Genomic DNA, 22,474 nt, shown 5'->3' with positions numbered 1-22,474 from the left:
GACCCCTTCGAAAAACATTGATATGTGCCTGCAGCGTTCTTGGTACTTATGGTGGGTTTCATAAAACTTCAATGTAACAACAGGTACTTGCCACATCAATACATATCACAAAGTCAATATCACATCACTAAAAAACTTTCCTTGCTCTATTTTGCATACTTCCAAATAATCTTTTATCTGTATTTTCTCTGACTTTCCATAGATCTGCATGAAACATGCAATTGGCAGAAATATTTCTCATACTAGTTAACGAAATTGTATTTACAGTAAGTTATAATTTCATTATTATCTTCATCAGAAATTCCCGACACGAAAATATCTTTAAATCTCCACTCGGGAAGTCTTAGCTTCTATCTTCTGACGACATGTAAAATCCCGAAAAGTACGAACAGCTTTGGTTTGTTTCTGTAACTAAAAATGCGTACAGCGTCTTCAATTCAAATTTTTTATTTTGTTAACAAAGCAATATTTTCAAGATTTTTTTGGTAATAACCATCGTATCAATTTATTGTGATAATAAAACAATGAGACTTTATTTTTCAACACAACGAATATACAATTTTCATTCTGTGCGGTATCAGTACATAGCACTTCGTGGTATAAAACGGAAAATCGAACTGTAGACCCATGTTTTGTTGCAGTTTTCGGCGATAAAAGGCAATGAATGCAGTCATGTCATACATGGTTTTTAAGTTGAATGAGTGTACAATACAACGGTAGTAAATACATTTCCATCGCATATTCCCTGGAAGCTCAAAAGGCCGACATTCTCAGGGGGTGCCATTCGGTGTCATTTGAAGCTAGGTACATGTACCTTGTGTTATTATTAGTATACAGAGGTCATAAGTCATTTACAGAAACAAGTTCCTGTGGTCTGTGGCTAAAGTCTGCTGATGTTTTCCTGAGTACATATCATGTAGGCCTACATTCTCCTTCCATTGTTCACGTCGACATGTATTTTGGATCCAGCAGACAAACCTACAGTACATAATGACAGAAAAAATATCTCTTCTTGTAAAGAAACGGTTTCCTGTGATAAGGCTTAGTTGATGACGATTACGCGGTATAGCGATCGTCAGTTTCTTCTTTCAAACCAGGGCCCGGTATGTTGTCATTGGGTGCATCCTTGTGATGAGGTTAGAATCGATGTGAGATGGTCAAAATTGATGTGAAGTGCTTAAAGTGCCTACATTGAGCGAAATCTCGCTACTCTCGAGAACAAGTTTCATAAACGTCAAAATATTGATTGATTGTGTATTGTGTAACGTCCCATTCGAGAATTTTTCACTCATATGGAGATGCCATCATTGCCGAGGAAGGGCTGCAAAATTTAGGCCTATGCTCGCGCTTATGGCCTTTGAGCAGGGAGGGAACTTTATCGTGCCACACCTGTTGTGACATGGGACCTCGGTTTTTGCGGTCTCATCCGAAGTACTGACCCATTTAGTGCCTCTTACGACAAGCAAGGGGTATATAGGATCTACATATATTCTAACCCGGATCACCACGTAAAAAACGTGAAAAGAATCATATTTGTCATTGCCTCAACTTTACACCCAGAAAGCCCTGAAAACCCGAGACAATTTCTGAAACACTGCTGAAAATGATATGGTGGTTTGTCAGTAATGATATTCTTGACGAATTAATTATTGCGCTTGTTGCTGCAGTTCCTTGACTTGCAAGAACACTATTGGGACCCCATATATCTTGATATCTGGAACACGGAGATGAGTACATCGTGTTGTTTGATTTCTTCTGTGAATGAAAGGTGAAGATAACGAACATCTATTTTACCATCAATAACTATGATTGTCAGATCATAAGCATGATAAATATACCGTAAACATCTAGGTACTGCAAGTTCATAGCTGTCTAAACTCTATCAAGAGTGTTGGTGACATGGTTCACAGAGTGCAGTTCCGTATCGATGTGTTATGTCAGCAAATATAAGTACTACGATATCCGACGTCAACCGTGTCCCTCCACAGTTGATTTGAGTGTAGAGTGACTGGGAATTGTATCTTATACTCTCTGACTGACAGTTCTCTTTTATCTTCTACGATGTAAACAAAGTGCTCACACATGCACGCGCGCACACACACTCACACACACGCGCACGCAAGAGTCACTTTGCTTAATCGAGCGTGTATTTTCACTTACTGATTGGCGGTATGGTTTGAATAAAATGATTAGTCACCGAGAACAATAATAAAACCTGTTTCATTGAAATCTATCAGAAACATCGCCCAAAATTTTGCACTTTCGATCAATCGAGGTGACACGCTGATATTGGGACCGTAGTATTTACAACTTCATTCATTTCAACCTCAATCGCGGGAGCCCAGTGGTTAGGGTGATCTAGTCGCCGCCAGTGGTTAGTGTGATTTAGTCGCCGCCAGTGGTTAGGTGGTTAGTGTGCTCTAGTCGCCGCCAGTGGTTAGGGTGATCTAGTCGCCGCCGGAAGATTCGGGTTCGATTCTCATTCCTAGCGCCGTGTCAAACATAGGTAGTAACCGCTGATACACCGAACGCCTTACAATAGAAATGAAAGCCATCGGTATTTTGGATATATCACCTCAAAAAACGGATGCCCCCACGTCACGGAAGAAAGAACCCCCATTACACTACGACTGTAGGCATCATGTATAGGTTGACAGTTTGTGTCGCATCACCTAATACTGGTGACATCCCTACACGAGTAAAATATCCCGGAATAGATCGTAAAACAAATATATATACAAACAACCTCATATTAGTCATATCATCAAAGCCAACTCTTACCTTGTAAGCATAGGTTTGACACTATCCAACTTAAATTTACCTAAATTAATAAATTAAGTTTACCTAAATTCATAGAACTTATTAAATTTTAAAAATATTGATTTGACTATGTTAAAAGAGATTTTGTTGACATTATGTAGGTATTTTTGTTTTACTCAAGGAAATTTATTTTATTCCTTATGATATGAGTGTCACTTGAGGCAAAGACAGTTCTAAGGTATATTCCATTTCCTGAAATATTTGGGGGATGGTGGGCGCCAATGTGGCACGTGGTACCGGGTAGATCTATTTGAGAACGTGTACTTTTTATAGGAATGCGAGATTAGAAAAATTACCTGTATCATGGGATAAATATTTTGTGAAAATAACAAACAGATTTTTTTAAAATATAGAATCGTGTTGCTACGTCAACCCAGAAATGAACACAAAAGTAAAAGTTGAAATTTATTGTATTAGTACATGCACATTTTCAATCCTTTCAACTGCGCATATCCGTAATGTCTATTTTCATCTTATCACCTGAAAAACAAAATTTACCTATAATCTTCAAAAAATTTCAAAACACAGTTTCTTGAAATGTATAGTATTGGAGGTTCCAGATACTAGTACATATACACACATATTTTTTCATGTCTTTAGATACAATTGTTTATGTACGAAATGAAATAGAAAACACCATTTTAAAACATTTTTGAAAATAATATGAGTACATGTACATGTATTTGAATTATTCAACAGCGAAATACACTAACCCTTTCCTTCTTGTGATGTGTAGATCTGTTCTAGGGTACAGGGATAAATTGTGTTGTCGTTGGAGCCTGTGTTGTTGTTGTAGTTGTCGTTGTTTGTATACAAGCACTGTCTGAAGCTGGAATACAACAATTTGTCTCATTTTCCACATTTACGAGAGAAGGCTACCAACGGTATATTATTGAAATATATGGATAGGATATTTAAGCAATTATAGAAATGATCCTAAAATTTGTTTAGAATGGGAGTAAAACCGGGGGGGGGGGGGGGGGGGGGGGCTTAAGGTAAGATTCGTAACAATCAGGCATCAATTATTCCGTTAATGTTAAGTAGCGTTCTTTCGTCGTCGTTAACCTTGAACCGTTGAATTGGTCAAGAAATGTCATGCTCTCCGGAAAATTGAAAGTCAAATTCTACTCACGAAATTTTTAAATTGAAATTATTTTTTTCATCAAAAAATAAAATAAAAATAAAACAGATAAAAAAAAAAAAAAAATAAAAAAAAAAAAAAAAAAAACATACAATGCAATGTTTCTTTTTCTCACAAAGCATAAAAAATTAAAAGGGCTGAATTTGTGTAAATATGATATTTTAAAGATAATGACGTATTTTTGAAAAATACATATATGCATATCATGTACACTTTTCAACAAAAACTTCGACAATCTTGTATAATTCTAACATCGATGATGTTACATTTGTAAATTGCTTTTCTTGAAATTTGTATACGTGTATCAGAAAATTGCAGCTTTTTAGTGGGATAAAGTAAACAATTTAAAAAAGCTTTAGATCAATTACAGACTGTATCATACAACAGCAGCTCAATTAATGTACATGTATGTAAATGAAATGAGCAATAGCCAAGGCCCGATTCTATTTACCATTCCGGCGTTCAAACATGCATACATATATCAAATTACTTGTGCTAACATTGGGATAAAATTAGAACTGAACAAACTCCATTCAAACAAACAAAAATTTCAAAGGTATAAAACATCTTTTCTTCATAAATAAAACCATGTCCTATACACTGTTTCACATCTAATGTAGATTGTCTTTGTTATAAAGTTTAGTCATTTAGAGTACATACTGTCAATGATACAGCAATATTTCACATTCACTGCAAAATTAAAATGCTAGTTTTGTCTTTGTGATTGTTGAAACAGAAAACTGTAGGAAACATTGCGCAACTTTCGAAGAAGACCTGTACATCATTGGAAATTTAAATCTATGATGCGTATATATAGAGTATAAGTAAATCGTATTTAAACTCCGACACATCGCATGCACCAACTTTTGTTGAAAAGGTTATTTTCATTTGTAGACTGCACATTTAAATCCTATTAGATATGAAACATCAGACTGAATGTAACTGCAACACTTAAAGTACTACATGTATTCACATTGTTTTGTTTGACAGAAATTCCACGCAGGTTATGCAGCTCGCATTGATATGCTCAAATCATCGGTATATTTACATAAAACCAAAATGACCTGATTGATAATTCTTGTCATTATTTAAATGAATGTGCTTATTATTATTTTTTTTACTTTGAATATAACGTTTCATATTATTTCAAACAACGTTGAATTCTAGGCGATCGACTTTGTAGTTTCCTTCATTAACTCGCATTGTATAACATGGAAACGCATTCCCAAGAGATGCGTATAAAAGTTTTAAGAATGTACACGAAATCCTTTTATTACACCCATGATCTAACAATACCGGATCACATATACCTGTGTATCTTCTGTGGAGAGCGAGCCTGTCCATTTCCACTGCGATGGCAGATCATGTTGGTTTTGATAAATATATGTTGTTGTAAACAGATTTTCTACTCATTCCGTATTCATACACATTAAAGGAAACAAAAATGATCTATTTTTCGCCTTATTATCAAGGAACAAAATTTTATAATAACAAAAAAAAAATTTTTTAAAAGGATGAAAAAACAAAAAAACAAAAAAACAAAACAAAACAAAACAAAACCAAAATTAAAAAAAAAAAAAAAAAAAAAGAAGAAAGAAAAACATACACACAAACAAACAGAAATGAAACTTTGACTCTTCACAAATAAAAACAGTACATAAAACTATACGAACCTGAAATCAGCATCAGTAACAGTAGTAACAAGGAAATGACGTAGACAATAATACTGCGGTAATCCATCCTGTAGGGTTAAGCAGAACTTTGGAGTGATCTCTGTGGTGCGCTTTCTAAATACGCAATGATTCTCTCTAAAGTCGTGTATGAGGGTGTTTTCATATCATTAGACATGTCAAAGTTTCGTATTTGTCGGGAAGATAATCTAGATATCGTGTGACAAATGATATTTAAAAACCAATCAACGTGTGCAATTTACAAAGATTAACGGTCGTGTTAACAGCTAAATTGCCCGTAACATTAATGATGAAACCACCTTTTTAAGTTTCTTTCCGTATGATTAACATATCTTAAAAGATAAGAATCCTGTATATGGGTTTTTTCCGGCAAATAGGACTCCAAAATGTACTATCGTGAGGTTCGATTTACACGTAAATGTTATAATAAAGTTCTTCATTTTGTTGAACGCTAATTCAAAAAGCCAATATGTGATCAGATTTAGTCAACTAAGTCAGTTAAAAAACTTAGGAGTCTTCCGTTGATACTCGTTTTCTTCTGAAGATATTACCAGTTACATATTGGAGAAACTTGTGTCCACACGCATGCAATCAATGTAGCATTACATCATTAATTTGTGCCACGCTGTCTACCAGTTTTGACGTTAACAGTGAGATAAAAGTTTAATCGATTTGCAATACAATATTGTACATTTTGTGGACATTTTGTGTGATGAACATATATGTACATTTATACCACTATCAGGACTATTACTTATGTTGTTCGATATCCTTAACTAAGCAAGGAAGTAGTGAAAATGTCAACAATTACACCCAATATTGTTAATCTTATTCCAAAACTAGATACGCTAAGTCAACAGAATCCCCCTTCTATCTATCTCCCTCCCTCCCCCTCTCTGATCTCTCCCCCTCTCTATCTCTGATCTCTCTCTGATCCCCCTTCTCTCTCTCTGATCTCTTCCCCTCTCTATCTCTGATCCCCCCTCTCTCTCTGATATCTCCCCCCTCTCTCTCTGTCTGATCTCTCTCTCTCTCTCTCTCTCTCTCTCTCTCTCTCTCTCTCCTGGAATTGAGGCGGCAGGATATCACAGAAGGGGTAGATTATCTTTTCAAAGATATTTTGAATGGATGCGCGGATCCATTTTTCCCCGAGACGGGGCGCGCTCTGATATTTGTTTTTGCAAAGAAGGTCTATTTAATATTTTTGTTTATTACTCTGAACTAATCACAATTAAATACGATTCATATTGTAAAATATCAGGATGTGTCCTACATCACATCCTTCACATAGTTTCATTTGATCCGCATGGAATGGCTATTTGTCTTTGAAATCACATAATGGAAATCTTTATGATTGGAAACAAATATTGTAAACTGAATCACTTTAACCTTAATTTCTGTAAAGGTGTGAATTAGAAATTAAGATCGCAAAATTTACACACCTATATCTGTACTTGCACGGACTAAGATAGTTATCAAATTGAGTAATGAATAATGGGTGTGTTCACTAACGCTGTTGGTCAATACGCGTTTTTGTTTTACCTATATTATATATATACGAACTTTAAAAATCTAGAAATCAGAAAAAAAATACGACATTGGTCTGAATGTAAAGAAAAATAATCACTGATCGATATCATAATTGTTAATTGCTTATAATGGAATGAAAATTGTTATATAATTTCATATATCAAAATGTCCAATAAATCATTAATTTTTCTAAATATTTATTATTTAAGGCATATAATGCTGATCAAAAGCACCCAAGCCATATGCAAACATCTATTGCGTAAGTCAATATTTTACAACTTAGATTTAAAAGAAAAATGGATTGTCATTGAAATCAAATAATTCGCCAGACAATTCAAGTTCCATGGAATGTTCCGAGGACTTTAGAAATAATTCAATCAAACTGTAATTGATATTCATTGGTTCATCGAAAATATCCGTAATAAAGATTCTAATGATTGATTTATTAATGGTGTGTGGACTAATTGCCGACCACATTTGCGGTATATTTCATCACTAATCCTAAAGAAAAATCATTTGAATTTGTGAAGCATTACTGCACACAAGTCACATTTGTATTTTAACAAGGTGTGATTTCATGCGACGTTCAACAACAACAAATAAATGAATAAATAATGATAATAAAATAGATAAATAAACTGACCCAATAGGTTTAGTACAAAAACAATATTTACTTTCTACATGGTTTACATATGCATGTTACTGAGGTACTAAAAGTTATCGAGATAATGAATTTTACATGAGGTAACATAAGAGCGATAAGAAATCTGTTGAAACGAAGTCTTTAACCACCCCGCTGAATAAGCACACGGGGGATCTATTTAGTCAATTTGATAGGGGTAAACTGATATGTGATCTGCACATTGAAAGGGTGATCAAGTACGATCTGATAACTTAAGTCATAAACAAGCGCCAACTGTCAAATGTCTTGTTTTCTTGTCATCAAAGTTTGAAGAATCAAAAATGATAAACAGGTTTTAAGTTTGACTGGTTTCTCTAGCGTGTATGGCATCTAATATGGGTTATAAGTCTTGTTATGGAGATGAATAGATACATAGACCAGGTAAGATGCCTTACATGCACATTCCCCATTCTACTTGTACTTGCATCCATCACATATGCGAGTTGAGAACTTCCATTCCCACCTTCCGTCAACCAACAAAGTTCAACAAATCGGTCCATACAAAGTCTACCTGTCGCTTGTCATAAACTTTTGTGAATAAATGTATGGAAAAGTGAAGATAACAAACAGTGATAATTCTCATTTATCCCATAAAGAATGCAAAACTAAGAGCAGGGCAAACACTACTTACAATTTTTGGAACGTATTTTATTTCATTTTGTCTATCAGCTAAGAATGAAAAGGTGAAGATAACGAACAACGATCAATCTCATAACTCCCACAAAGAATACAAAATTAAGAGTAGGGCAAACATGGATCCCTGGACACACCAGAGGTGGGATCAGTTGTCTAGGAGGAGTAAGCATCCGCTTTCGACTGGTCACACCCGCCGTGAGTCATGTATCTCGTTCGAGTAAATAGTGCAATCCGTAGTCAAAATCAGTGTGAAAAGAACGGTCTCAATTAGTATGAAACATGTCAGACGACATTTTACGCAATGATATATTGTAGTGGAAAATTAGATCGTTATGACGATCATAGAATTTGCGAAATGCTGACTTTAAAAGAGACCGTTGGAACCCCTCACCATCAACGTGTTTGTTAGTAGCCTTTCTCGATTTAAAAACTGAACACATGCAGAACAATCTCTTGCCTATCGAATCAGTTGACAGACGTACATGTAAACTCCATATGCAGGTGGTAATGAGGTAATGACATTTTCTTGATTTTATTTTCTTGCTCCTCGTCCACCATATTTCCAGATGTACATGTACGTAACGGATTAAATTCAGGGAAATATCAATGATAGATTCATTTCATCAATACCAGTAAATAAATGATATATTGAAAATAAAAACAAGGACAATTTTTAAAGTTCGATGAATATTCTCTATACTATTAAAATTCGCTCGAGAAAATGCTGCGCGCCAAGAAATCTAGACATAGAGACCATTCACTTCTCTATACGCCAGGACTTTCAAAACGTACAAAACCAATGTGGCAACAGTTGAAACACCCCCATCTCAAGTGGTTCCTTTAGCTACTAAGCCAACAATTGCAGCATACGCACCATGTGCATTCCAGACTCCCACCCGACATTTTCTTTAAGTCTGCTCTTTTTCTTATTTTCCATGGTATGCGGCCAATAAATGGCCGTCTGTATCATTAGACTGTGATCTTTCTGCAGCATGCACTGTTGAAGAAGTCGGTGTAGATTATTGTCTTTGTACATGAAATGTATACAACCCATTGATTTCTGCTCATTGCAATTCCGTTATATCATTACCTATCATTTCAGCCATGTATCACTGTATATGATTTATTCAATATTCACCTTGGGTGCATCCTGTTATTGTTGTTTTCATCTTGCGTATCAATAAATAAAGCCATGACTGAAACTGTCAATTATTGTTAATTTATTTTGTTGACATAATCATTTGTTTTTTTAATTAACCTAATGTAGCAGGTTACAAATTCTATCGTTCTATGTACTTTGGTTTTTAAAATCATGCCTTTCGTATAAACAAATGTATGATATAACACTTGTTATCGCCAACAGCAAGCGGACACAATAAAGGGAGGAATTCTTTTATAAAAGTAGATGTTTTGCTAAATAACAACTGAAATCACAATATCAACAAAAGAACCCGAATCGCAAACTTTTAAATCACTGAATGGAGAGCGTCATCGCTCCCTCCAATACGCCGATGTGACGAGGCTCGAGGTATATAACTGCTTAACTGAAAGACGGTTCTTATACTTACATTTCTATTGCATTTTAAAGGTCAACTGAAACGATTTTCAAAGTTCGTTTTTCAAATAAATTCCGTAAGAAAATACCATTCCTTAAATGTTTTCACATAAGAATAATTTTTGTTTCGATCATCCAGGTAGATACGACATCGTTAATTTCAACCCGGTAAATTTTATTGTATGAGTTATCTGCCCTTTAGGCGAACCTGATATTTCAATATGGCGGCACGATATGAAAATCATTCGGAAGATTGTATTCCTGAAATAGATATATCGCTTAGTGTTAATGTGCAGCCCTGCCAATACGAACCAGTTGTACAGCGAGACGCATCCCCACTAGTGGAAAACGATAGTTATTCAGAAAACAGCGAGGATCAATCGGACGAATGCCCTTCACCTGTTCACCATCTGATATGCGAGGTCGATATGCAATGGTTTGTTAATTTAGGCTAATTATTTATATGAGACTTTTAATGAAAACGAAACGATTACTCAAAGCTCAGAAGTGCATCAGCATGTATTTCTAAGACTAGTTTTCTATTATTCTAACAGGTGATCATATAGGCTAGTAATGTCATCGCAATGCCCTCAAGAAGGGAGTCCAAATGTTGCAGTGCATAGGATTGAAGAGGTGGGCGTGTCCTGCATCACAGATCACGAAGGTTTTGTTGTGGCAAACTGTCTCAACAGATTGGTTATAGGAACAGCTTATTATGAATGCATACAAAATATTGGTCCCTTGGAGGAGGGGGAATTGATTCACAAGTATGTATTTTGTTATGATTACTCAAAGTTAATATTGGGGGGGGGGGGGGGGGGGGGGGGGGCACTCGGTCTCCTGATTCACTATGACACGGCCATAGTCATAGTCATTAATGAAGCATTGTAAAATAAATGTCTAGATACTATTAAATACCAATGTTCTTTAATATTTTCTAGATTGAAATTGCTAATTTATTTAAGTATTTCAAATAATTTAATGCAAATTAGTAGATAAAAATGAAAATAAGTATGTCAATGGTCAATGGGGCAGGCACTCGGTCTCCTGATTCACTATGAGCCATAGTCATAATGAACCTCTCCTATTTCAATATCTAAACCCACTGAATTGTTGACCCTTTTATGCACTTCCTTTCAAATAAACATAAAATGTGCCTCAATCAATTTCTTATGTTTTATCTTTACCCATTTTACTGTCTAACCATGTGTACATTTTATATCAATTTTAAATCAGAAATTAATTCCTGAAAAATCATTCATATTTAAAGTAACCCCATCCCCCCCCCAATTTTTTTTTTTTTTTTTGGTTAGATGAAAGTCATCAATTATATTTGAAATTTTAAAATTCTTCATAATTTTTTTAACAGATTTTACAGACATCATGCATATTGGAGATCTGGTAGTAGCTTGGGAAAAACAACTGGAAAGTTCTTCTATCCTGCGTTGTGACTATGATAAGAAATCATTCCATCACAACAGTACTGTGGATTTAAATACCCTTTGGTATTAATTTAAATGTGTGATAAATTCTTAATGCATTTTTCATAAGTGATATAAATAAATATAAACAAGTAAACATAGTTTGATGTTCAGTTTTTATATTGTACATAATATAAATCACCAATTTACATATATGTAATTTGGGTTAAATCCAAAAGGTCTACAGGTCCCAGTCACCTGAGTTTGACACATGTTGGTAGGAATTTGTGATCGGGGCAGGAGAATTACCAACAACATCCATTATATTAACTTCCTGGAGTTTCTGTAGGAGCCAAACTGATCACTTCCTGCATCAATTCAAAGGCTTAATCTGAAATATAACAAAACGTTACAATTCAATAAACATGTACTTATTGTCTAGTATTATGAATATCCACTCACATACATACTAATTATGTGGGTCAATTTAAAAAATGTACATATTTGAGGTGAAGAAAAACAAAAAAATTCAAATGTCGCAGAAAATTAATTTTCATATTAATGAAGCATTGTAAAATAAATGTCTAGATACTATTAAATACCAATGTTCTTTAATATTTTCTAGATTGAAATTGCTAATTTATTCAAGTATTTCAAATAATTTAATGCAAATTAGTAGATAAAAATGAAAATAAGTATGTCAATGGTCAAAATTGACCTACATGTAAAATTTGTACATGTATTCCGTTTCTTTTTCCAACAACTGGATTTATTTAATGATACAAGTTTAATTTTCCATCTCATAATTATAAGAATATTATCAAAACTATGGTTGTAAGAAATATTCATTTATCAATTTCACAATTTATCTATTTAGTAAATTGTAAAATTGCTTCTTTGGGGGGGGGGGGGGGGGGGGGTTCTGTAACTTGGGAAATTTGCATAGTATCAGCATGGATAAATAAATATATGCTCTGCATTTAATTAATCAAATGTGGATCATGTGTACTTAGTCATGTTGCATGTATATCATAAAGCTGATTAAGTATACTCGACTAGTGATATTTTTATTGTACTACTACTTGTGTAGATTTTTCTATACCTATTTCTGGATTTTATATTAATTATTGTACTTCAGAGAAAACTCAGTACAAATATGTGTCCTATATTTACTTGTTTTAAAATCATTTACCTTTATGGCATAAAAATAATGAATTTTAGAAAAATTTACAATTTTTTCATGTTTGACACTGTATTGAGTTTGTATTCAAATTTAGTAACAGTATCGAGACTAACATCATGGACAAAGTGTAAAAAATCTAAAGGGCATGAGTGTAGAACACAAGTGAAAAAATATTCAGATTTTATACAAAGTTACTTAACATGCATATTGGCTATGATTCTAATTTACACATTTGCAAAAGTTCACTTCAATCTAGAATAATATTCATAGATATTTACTTGATATCCTTCACCTAACTTGTATACATATGTATGTACATGTATGTTACATGAACAATTGAACATTCAAAGTATCCATTAAATTTACACCAATGTGTAATATTTTTGAAAACAAATTTGATAATACAATTCATGTCATTTTGTGTCTCTAGTACAAATCTTGCAATTATTCCATATGTGGTTTGTGTAGTCATTTCATAAGTGTTTGTCCCATTCATGATTTAATCATTTTGAATGGCAGGATCATATGACATTGAATGGAATTGGTTGTTTTTGTTGATTGTCTTGGAATTGGGTGGTGGGGGAAGAATGATTCGGACATTGTCATCAACTTCTAACTCATATAAACTAATATAAACAAATGAATGAAAGTAAACTTCAGTTATGAATGACTTGTGTGACTGCATGAAGGGGGGGGGGGTAATAAAAATAAGCTTCAGTATGAAATAATTGTGTGACGGGTGGGGGTAGAGGATATTCGTATAGAGAACAAATAAATCGTGTCATACTATATCAATGTCAATAAAAAAGCCAATATCATTTACATTAAAACTTACGTTCTTTTCTCCACAGCTCTGGAAGTTTTGTTTATGAAGGGGAAAGTCCAAATCTGTTTTCCGTTTTCGGCCCTTTCAGGTCTTTGTAGCTACGTGTAGCGGTTTGTAATCAAAGAGAATTGGGATTGGCTTTTTCTTTCATTGCATTCTTGAGTGTTCCATGCAAAGACCATGCCATGGACAGCTGATGGACGGCTTATTATGTAGGCCTAACAGTCCTCAATAGAGTGCTTCGACGGCCAATAATTAATCCATTGTTTTTAATTTCCCCACCCAAATTCCGCAATTTTTTGTGTGTGTAGGGAAACTAAACATTGTTACTCTGTCTATATTAAACCTTACAGTCAGGAACCGCACAAAACACCATATTTACTCGTTGTTTACCGGACGTCACCTGCTGATTAGCGTCTTTAGTTTCAATATGGCGGGTTCGTGTAAAGGGGCATAACTCCCGCAATATTTTCTGCTCTGACACAGGTGCGCTATCTTTATCCGCGCGTATCGCGGATATATGACCAAAATGAACCGAACAAACCCGCACAATCATTTTATACGATCTAGATGAAGCAAATACATACTTAATATGGAAAAAGTTATATTTCGTTTCAGTTGACCTTTAAACATAAAACCGCTCAGGCCAAGTGTATTCATACGCAGTGATTAGCCTTTTTGAAAGTTGAAAGTTCATATATAAGAATTCAATCCTCATCAGTTTCATTTAGCACGGGACCTCAGTTTTTGCGGTCTCATCCGAAGGACCGCCCCCATTAGTCGCCTCTTATGATAAGCAAGGGGTACTGAGGACCTATTCTAACCCGGATCCCCACGGGAATCCTAACTATTGATGTCACATAAATAATCTTTCTGGTTCACGGCGCATCGTGCATCATCGTGGTGGAAAGCGGGTTTGTGTCATATTGCAAAGTTGCTTGTTTATATATAAGTTGGGTAGGAGAAATAAAGTGGCTTAGTACCTGATCAAATCTTCTCAGAGGCTATTTGGACTTCACAGGGTTTGGCTATGTTACAAACCAACTTTAGTTCCTCACTGAATTTTTTAAGTTTTAAATGAGTCTGATTACTGTTTTTACAAAGATAAAAATGTAAAGAGATGTTTCATTATATTTACATTTCCAAGGTTCTTTACAAATGATTTCGATAGCGAGCAGTGGTACAGTGTTCGCTTCGTAATCTGGGGGTCATGGGTTTGAGCCCCGCTCGTGCCATGGTCACATAAAACCTAAGACGTTAACATTGGTAATGATTGCTCCTTCGCGAAACGTTCGGCATTTAGAAATGAGAATTACGGGTCTTTTGGAAATGATCTTAAAAATGGAGGTTTCTTGTCACGTCAGGTCTTTTCATGTTTAAGAACCCTCACTGCTACGACCCTGAGCTGTGGCACTTTACTTACAGCTGGTGATGTCTTCATATGAGCAATCTAATTGAAATTAGATGTTGGATCCGCTTGCATACTCGCTACACAAACATCTAAAAACATCCCATAGAGGGTCACGTCAGAGGTCAAATTCGGTATCACTCTAGACTTATCGGCTTCAACAAACATTCAATGATTTTGCCAGCGGTGATTTCATTGGTCAATCGAATTTGACCTCTGACGTGACCCTCTACGGGATGTTGTTAGATGTTTGTGTAGCGAGTATGCGAGCGGATCGAACATCTAATTTTAATTAGATTGTCATATGAGTGAAAAATTATCGACGGAACTTAAAATGATTGATTGTATATTGTTTAACGCCCCCTCGAGAATTTCTCACTCATATGGAGGCGTCAACAAGACCCGTGAAGGGCTTCAAATTTTAGGCCTATGTTTGGCGCTTACGGCCATTGAGCAGTAAGGGTTCTTTAGCATGCCACATCTACCGTGACACGAGACATCCGTTTTTAATGTCCTCTCCGAGGACCCGTGGCATTAACATCTGATGTCGAGCGTTTGACGATGGAACTGTCACTACCTGTTTTAACGACTTAGGTCTGTCGCGGCCGGGATTCGTACCCCGACCTTCCGCATGCAGGGCGAACGCTCTACCTCTATACCACCGCGGCGTTTTTGCGGAATGTATAACAAACCAACAAATACAAATGGCGATGGTAGCCATTTCCTCATGAACGCGTTTACAGTTGTGAACAGTGAGCATACGAATCTTGAGAGATATCATGGTACCTCAATTTTAACGACTGGAAATTCCAACAGAGATTAAAGTCGATTGTAAATATAAAAATCGCATTTCATTTTTGAATGAATGGGTTGCAGTTGTAAACAATAAATGTATTGATATTAATAAATATATTATGTCTATTCTAACATCTAGTATACATGTCTGTTTTAAAAGGCTGGGAATTCTGACAGGAATGAAAATGGAATGTACATGTAAGTGTAAGTTTAGAACTACACGAAGATTTGAACTGCGACACTTCACGCCCGACTTCTCATGAAGCACTGATACGCGTCATTAATTACTGATACGCGTCATTAATTACTGATACGTGTCATTAATTACTGATACGTGTCATTAATTACTGATACGCGTCATTAATTACTGATACGTGTCATTAATTACTGATACGCGTCATTAATTACTGATACGTGTCATTAATTACTGATACGCGTCATTAATTACTGATACGTGTCATTAATTACTGATACGTGTCATTAATTACTGATACGCGTCATTAATTACTGATACGTGTCATTAATTACTGATACGCGTCATTAATTACTGATACGTGTCATTAATTACTGATACGCATCATTAATTACTGATACGTGTCATTAATTACTGATACGCGTCATTGATTACTGATACGCGTCATTAATTACTGATACGCGTCATTAATTACAGATACATGGCATTAATTACTGATACATGGCATTAATTATTGATACGCGTCATTAATTACTGATACGCGTCATTAATTACTGATACGCGTCATTAATTACTGATTCTGTAAGTGTCATTAATTACTGATACGCGTCTTTAATTATTGATACGCGTCATTAATTACTGATACGCGTCATTAATTACTGATACGCGTCATTGATTATGCCGGCGTGAAACTTAGCAGTTCACACCCTCGTGTATTTATTGAAAACAAATTGAAATCTTTAACTTAACGAGAGTATGCACGTCATTGCATGAAATTCATAAGTGAAGGTCACATAGTATATTGCCAGCGCTATATATATAGGTAGATTTAAAAAAACAACAACCGAAAATAAGCATTAAAAAAAACAACAACAACAAAACATCCACCTACCAACCCCCACCAGAAAAAAAAATGCCAGAAAAGGTTGGAGCTCCCAATCCATGTTTTACTCTATTCCCCAATTAAACTAACCCACGTGTGTATTGAATTAAACTAACCCACGTGTGTATTGAATTAAAATCCCAACGTGTACACACAGGTCACGTGCTACCCACAGATGACGCGACCACTAATTATAGAATGCGATTTAGCCAAGTCAGCTAGTGTCAGTCTTGAATAAAGATGAGAGTATTTGTGAAATCTGGAACATTGGGGACAACTGAATCGCTTATGGTGGAACCGGTAAGATGGAAACCAAAATTATATTATATAGTCTAAGCTCACAAAAAGTTTTGATAATAAATGAATGATTTATTGTCAAAGAAACCAGTTTTATTGCGACAGGTAACTCCGTCAGTATAGTATAGAGTGCTGGTCAAATCTATGAATAGACATTACGTCAAAACATCAGAGGCACAATATCTTTTAAAAGTGATTAGAGACAGCCATTTTACAATGCGGTTTGATAATAAGATTTACTACTTGACGTTTGCTTTCAATATTTCATTTCGTCTTTTAAAGCTGTTTGTAATAACTATATTTAGAACTGAATTTGCCTTTTTTGAGAAGGAATGAAAATGCACTAGATAGTTATCACGTCACTCATCTACGTTAAGGTGGCTCATTACACTGAATTTTTATGGAATGGCTCGTTAAAGCACCTCTCGTGGAGTATGATTTCACTATCGAAAGAGTGATACAAGGTCTCAATTATTACATATCAATTTTTTGTGAATCATCCCGGAATGATTAAAAAAAAATCTTTGTTTGCAAATAAGATGCTCTAGAGTCCAAATTTCGCTATGCATAATATGAATATCTAAGAGAACCTGCCTACACGATTCAGATAGATGTTCTAATTTTTTCAATAAAAATATTTATGAATATTGAAAACATCTGCTAATGTTTTTTAAATCTACGGATAAAATCTTCCAAAAAAAAAAAAAAAAAAAAAAAAAAAAAAAAAAAAAAAAAAAAAAAAAAAAAAAAACAACAACATGCCATTAGAAAAAGATATATCAGAGAAAAGTATTTTATAAAGAAATTGAAATGAAATGGTCGTATTTCAGAAATATTATGATTTTTCAAATTTGAACCAAGTCCGATCGAAATGATAAAAAAGCAGTCATAGAGAAAATTGTAAACATAAAACTGCATTCCTTTGATGTAAAATGGTTGACGAATTAACCGAATATATAAAGGGAACTAATTTCTGGGATGAACATTGAGTACAATTAGCAACAATATGATTATTTTAGTAATTTATATCCATTTTGATCGGGATCGGTACTTTTCTCTCCCGTTTGAATATGATGATTATATCTGAAATTTGGTCTTTTCATTTCCATTTCTTTTTATAGTATATTTCTTCGATTATATCTCTTTTCTAACTGACATGTTTTTTAAAGATTTTATCTGTGTATTTAAAAAAATATTAACAAATAACGTTTTCAATTTACTTAAATATTTTTTTTCTAAAACATTAGAACGTTTATAAATATCTGAATATTTTAGGAATGTTTTATTAGATATTTAGATTATACACCAAATCACAGCGGGATTTTAGAATCCCTTATTTGTAAGCAAAACACATTTTTATTCCATCTGGCCGTCATGTTTTCAAATGCCGACTACTCCCGTATAAGGGAATTTGGGCGGACTTATACATATGGACCAATGGGAGTTTCTATTGCATTTCGCAATTGTATTACAAACAGATTCAATTGTGTTGTCACACAACGCAATACTATATCGGCCAAAGCGTTCTAATTCAAAGTTGAATTGCGAGATAGCGGGATAAGGGACAGAACTTGGGCGAAGTGTTGATACGTGTAGTGGAGATAAGAACATTTTATAGTTTAGGTTGGTGATAAGACTTGCTGAGTTTGCTTTCAATATCTTTTTTGTTTTTTAAAGCTGTTTGTAATAACCATCTATGAATTAAAAAAAATATATATATAACACGTATATTGAGAAACGTCGCGTATGATAAAACTTCACTATGAAACCGTAAATGAACAAGCACACAAGTATCATGATTATTCACATGGTATTTGGCATTCTTTTAGAAATACATGTTTTCATTCAATATAATATTCACATTCATTCATTGACAATGGATGAAGATGCAATAATTCATAACAGAGCAACCCCCCCCCCCCCCCAATAACTTAAATATCATCATTTTGTATTTGACTATTTGTACAAATATCAAGTTTCTTGTTTCTTTTAAAATTAGATAGATACGTTCAGATTTCCATGTTTCTCATTTATCCTAATATGACATGGAACTCTTAAATGATGTTCAGTTCAACAGAAGTTTATTAAGTCTCGTTAGAATACATATGTATTGCAATTTCCAGAGCGATATGGTGGATACATTATTCCAAAAGCTGAGCCATCAGGTAGGATGTACACCGGAGTGCATGAAGTTCGTCTTTAAAGGGTGGACTTTAGAAGAAGGCGCGTCTCTCGAGGATTACGGCATAACCAACGACTCAACTATCTTTTCAGTTTTACTACTCCGAGGAAGTTGATTGTGCTGAAGAAAGTTGACATGAACAAGATGAATTCTGTACATAAGTTGATGTCTTATGAAGCATTGTAATCTAAAGACAGACTTAAGAGAGAGAAGCGAGTTTACATGTATGTGTTATAGGAGGTTTCGTTGTTTCGATGTCGGTTACAGTCATGTACATGTACATATGTAATATAGTATTTCTGTAAAGCTGAGTAAAATTCAGTATGAAATACAACGTCCATAAAGTCTGATAAGGCCTGTTTACATGATAAACACACATGTAGGTGTTGAATCACATCACATTGTGTATAGCATGTTCGTATTATTGTACACTTTTTTAATTTGTACACAGTCAAATTGAATTTATTTCTAGTTCATAAGGATTTTCATAAAGGAAAATCTGTTAATATTGACTTTGAGTAAAATAGAAAAAATACCAATGTGTAGTTTTTCATCATATGTATTACCGTATTATATGTAAGGATTCATAAATGATATGAATGGTTAGTTTCTATAAATAATACTCAAAATACTGATTTTGTATTAAACTTTCAGTTGAAACTTATTTTCACTTATATTATCTGTGGTTTACTACAGACTGCTGTTGGAGGTGATCGCTTCTGACCTCATACAGTACTATGTCCGTGAAAAGCTATACCATTCCTATTTTTGTTCGCTCACCGCAAGCACTGTGATATAGATTAGCTGCAGAAATGTACCCTCCCCTAATTTTTTTTCTTCAAAATTAATAAAAATGGTGGTCACTTGCTTAGAAAAATGTGAACGATAAAAGAAGCAATGGTTTCTTTCATTTTCGGAGAAATAAATGACAAAATCGTTTTATTTATTGAATTATTTTCATTGTGAGAACTTAATATTTTTTTTTTCAAAAAGCTTTAGAAATTGCGTCTTTTTATTAATTTCACTGTATTTCAAATGACAGTAAATAGTGAAAATGACTACTTAGGAGACATTTTTCAAGCCTTATAAAAATCTGTAAAATCCAGGAGGTTCCCTCGCTTTGGGCCCACTGTGTGCCTCACGATGGCCCCCAGTCCCCATGCCTCATAAACTTGCGCCCCCTAATAGCATTTCCTGGATCTGCCCCCTGAAGAGGGTGTCATGAAATAGAACACCGTTTATTGCCTTTCAACTTTTATGATATTTTTGAGGTGTCGATGATAATGGGGCAACACGATTTCTTTTATCGCGAGGCATAATAATTCCCGCTGTGCAGATGTAAATACACTGCGGATCACAGGTTTTACCCAAACTCCCCGTCGAGGCCTCATTACATCACCTATTGGAAATGTAAACATTACAGATTATTATATCGTGTATTGAAAATGAACACGAGTTGATACTCCATTCCGATCTGTTTTCCGTTCCGCGTTTTAACAATTTCTGGAATTCCCGCAAAAACGAAAGTAGATGCACACCTTATAGAGAAATTAAAAAGAAACTTGACAGGCGTAACTACCAGGCCATGATAAAGATATCATGGAAGGAAAGAAAAAGGTAAGACGAATTCATGTCAAATCTCGGCCCGGCATTGTTTGTTTGCTTTTCTCTAACTTGCTTACTAAGTACCGCCCAGTCTTTACATGATAATATTAAATCATCAGTTGAATAAAAAAAGCCTAGCTCTTATGAATTCACATCGTTAGCTTTTGCAGTTGCAGTGTTTACCTGTAAATTTTTTGCTTTCGTCATCTAGTCTTTTGTGTAAATAGATTTGTTTAAATTTATGTGTACGTGTCACTCTCTGATATTATTGTATACACATGTAGGGATACATATCAGGGACCTATATGTTAGTATATAGGTCCCTGTACATATTAAATCTCTATTTGAGTTTCTGTGTATCTGTCCATGTACACATGTGTTGCATATGACTTGAACTGTATACCTTTTAAGATTTGAGTTGTGTCTGTGTTATTGACGTATAGTATAAATTAAATATTTGAAATAATGTATTAAATGCATAGCTAGAAATAATGATTCGGAGCTAATGTTAATATTTTACGCACGCACAAACAAGATTATAGCTTTAAAGGACACATCTCATGTTTTCAAAGTATACAACATTACATGCATTTCCTGTTCTTTATGCTTATAGTAATTAATTCTAATAGTTCGTTCGCCGAAATTTTGCGATAATTAACCACAATACAGACTTAAATCTAAGTCCCGATTTCAAAAAGTCTAGTTAATTAGGTAGGTAGTAACGTGGTACAGTGACGTCACATGCGCCCTTCGGATTGTGAAAGTGCTGCGAGATATTATTAAAAACTCAACTTTTACGGTCCTAATCTATTTACCATGGGCAATATTTAAATCGATGTTGACAAATTTCCGAGTTTTATTTGTTTTCGCCACCAGTACACACATATAACGATGTAAATACCCACATATAGCGAGTAAAGCGTGCATGAAATCGGCAATATTGTGAGTATGGGTCGCTGTCTACAAACTGTTTGGTGATGTTATTCCATTATACATCTGTAATTGGCGCTGTTTTTCTAAAACAAACAGTGCCATCATTATTTATGTTTGGATTAGACAAAGATACGTTAAATTGTTGACAACTAGGCCCTATGCCAAGCTAAATTGTCACGAGCACATTTCGGAAAGAAAGAAAAAGACAACACACACACAAAACAATAAAAATATTCAAATTTAAAGTGGTAATCACATTATTTTATTTTGATAAAGCAATCTTTTTACTATTTTTGAATTGTGATCTGCACGTCTTTAGGAAGAACGAAGTGGGAGCACGGCGTTATAGCCTACTGACGCACTCAAGATGCTACGAGTTCAATTAGCTGCAATAATGGAGCCCTATCCAATTTTTTTAATCTGACGTTTTCGGGATAGGGCTACAATTCCATAGGATCTCCGTAATGGTGCAAAATAATTTTATGAATAACCGATAATAAACTCTACATGTATTAGTCCCAAATGTTGTTTACACCAAAAGGAGTACCAACTTTGTGCTCGGGCATGTCTAATAAAGGTGTTTTTCATTAAATATAATGTACAGCATGCAAAATTCAATCGGAACTCCTCGAATGTCTCGCGCACTCGACATAGATCTCGGATGGCTTCCATGAGTGAATTTGATGCATTGTC

At 34.6% G+C, this 22,474-nt stretch overlaps 1 protein-coding gene and 4 long non-coding RNA genes across 8 annotated transcripts in view; 3 read left to right on the top strand and 2 right to left on the bottom strand.

Annotated features, from left to right (window-relative positions):
- Nucleotides 1–3,212: 3,212 nt before the first annotated feature.
- On the bottom strand, nucleotides 3,213–5,832 carry LOC125675447 (uncharacterized). The gene is made up of 3 exons (XR_007370506.2): nucleotides 5,635–5,832; nucleotides 3,534–3,649; nucleotides 3,213–3,300 (listed from the first exon to the last, which is right to left on the bottom strand). It is a non-coding gene; the product is annotated as an uncharacterized LOC125675447 (long non-coding RNA).
- Nucleotides 5,833–10,070: 4,238 nt separating this feature from the next.
- LOC130053200 (uncharacterized) lies at nucleotides 10,071–11,637 on the top strand. Of its 2 annotated transcripts, XR_008801711.1 has the most exons (3): nucleotides 10,071–10,491; nucleotides 10,610–10,822; nucleotides 11,425–11,637. It is a non-coding gene; the product is annotated as an uncharacterized LOC130053200 (long non-coding RNA). The 2 variants fall into 2 exon arrangements; XR_008801712.1 differs by having other exon boundaries at nucleotides 10,071–10,822.
- A 1-nt stretch (nucleotide 11,638) lies between these two features.
- On the bottom strand, nucleotides 11,639–14,077 carry LOC125665560 (uncharacterized). Its single transcript, XR_007366265.2, has 2 exons — nucleotides 13,495–14,077; nucleotides 11,639–11,867 (listed from the first exon to the last, which is right to left on the bottom strand). It is a non-coding gene; the product is annotated as an uncharacterized LOC125665560 (long non-coding RNA).
- A 2,799-nt stretch (nucleotides 14,078–16,876) lies between these two features.
- Nucleotides 16,877–19,907, top strand: LOC125675449 (uncharacterized). The gene is made up of 2 exons (XR_007370508.2): nucleotides 16,877–17,064; nucleotides 19,185–19,907. It is a non-coding gene; the product is annotated as an uncharacterized LOC125675449 (long non-coding RNA).
- An 834-nt stretch (nucleotides 19,908–20,741) lies between these two features.
- Nucleotides 20,742–22,474, top strand: part of LOC125676730 (putative ubiquitin carboxyl-terminal hydrolase 50) — a 44,386-nt gene continuing 42,653 nt past the window's right edge. The window contains exon 1 of one of the 3 annotated variants that reach the window (XM_056159923.1): nucleotides 20,742–20,860. In XM_056159923.1, coding sequence (XP_056015898.1) covers nucleotides 20,843–20,860 — 18 coding nt within the window. In that variant the 5' untranslated portion in view covers nucleotides 20,742–20,842. The remainder of the gene's footprint in view (nucleotides 20,861–22,474) is intronic. The other 2 variants (XM_056159925.1, XM_056159924.1) reach the window with 2 other exon arrangements.

Source organism: Ostrea edulis, chromosome 3, assembly GCF_947568905.1.
Source record: "Ostrea edulis chromosome 3, xbOstEdul1.1, whole genome shotgun sequence".
In the NCBI taxonomy this organism is placed as follows: domain Eukaryota; kingdom Metazoa; phylum Mollusca; class Bivalvia; order Ostreida; family Ostreidae; genus Ostrea; species Ostrea edulis.
The sequence above is the reverse complement of the archived record's forward strand: the minus strand, read 5'-3'. Positions and strand labels throughout refer to the sequence as shown.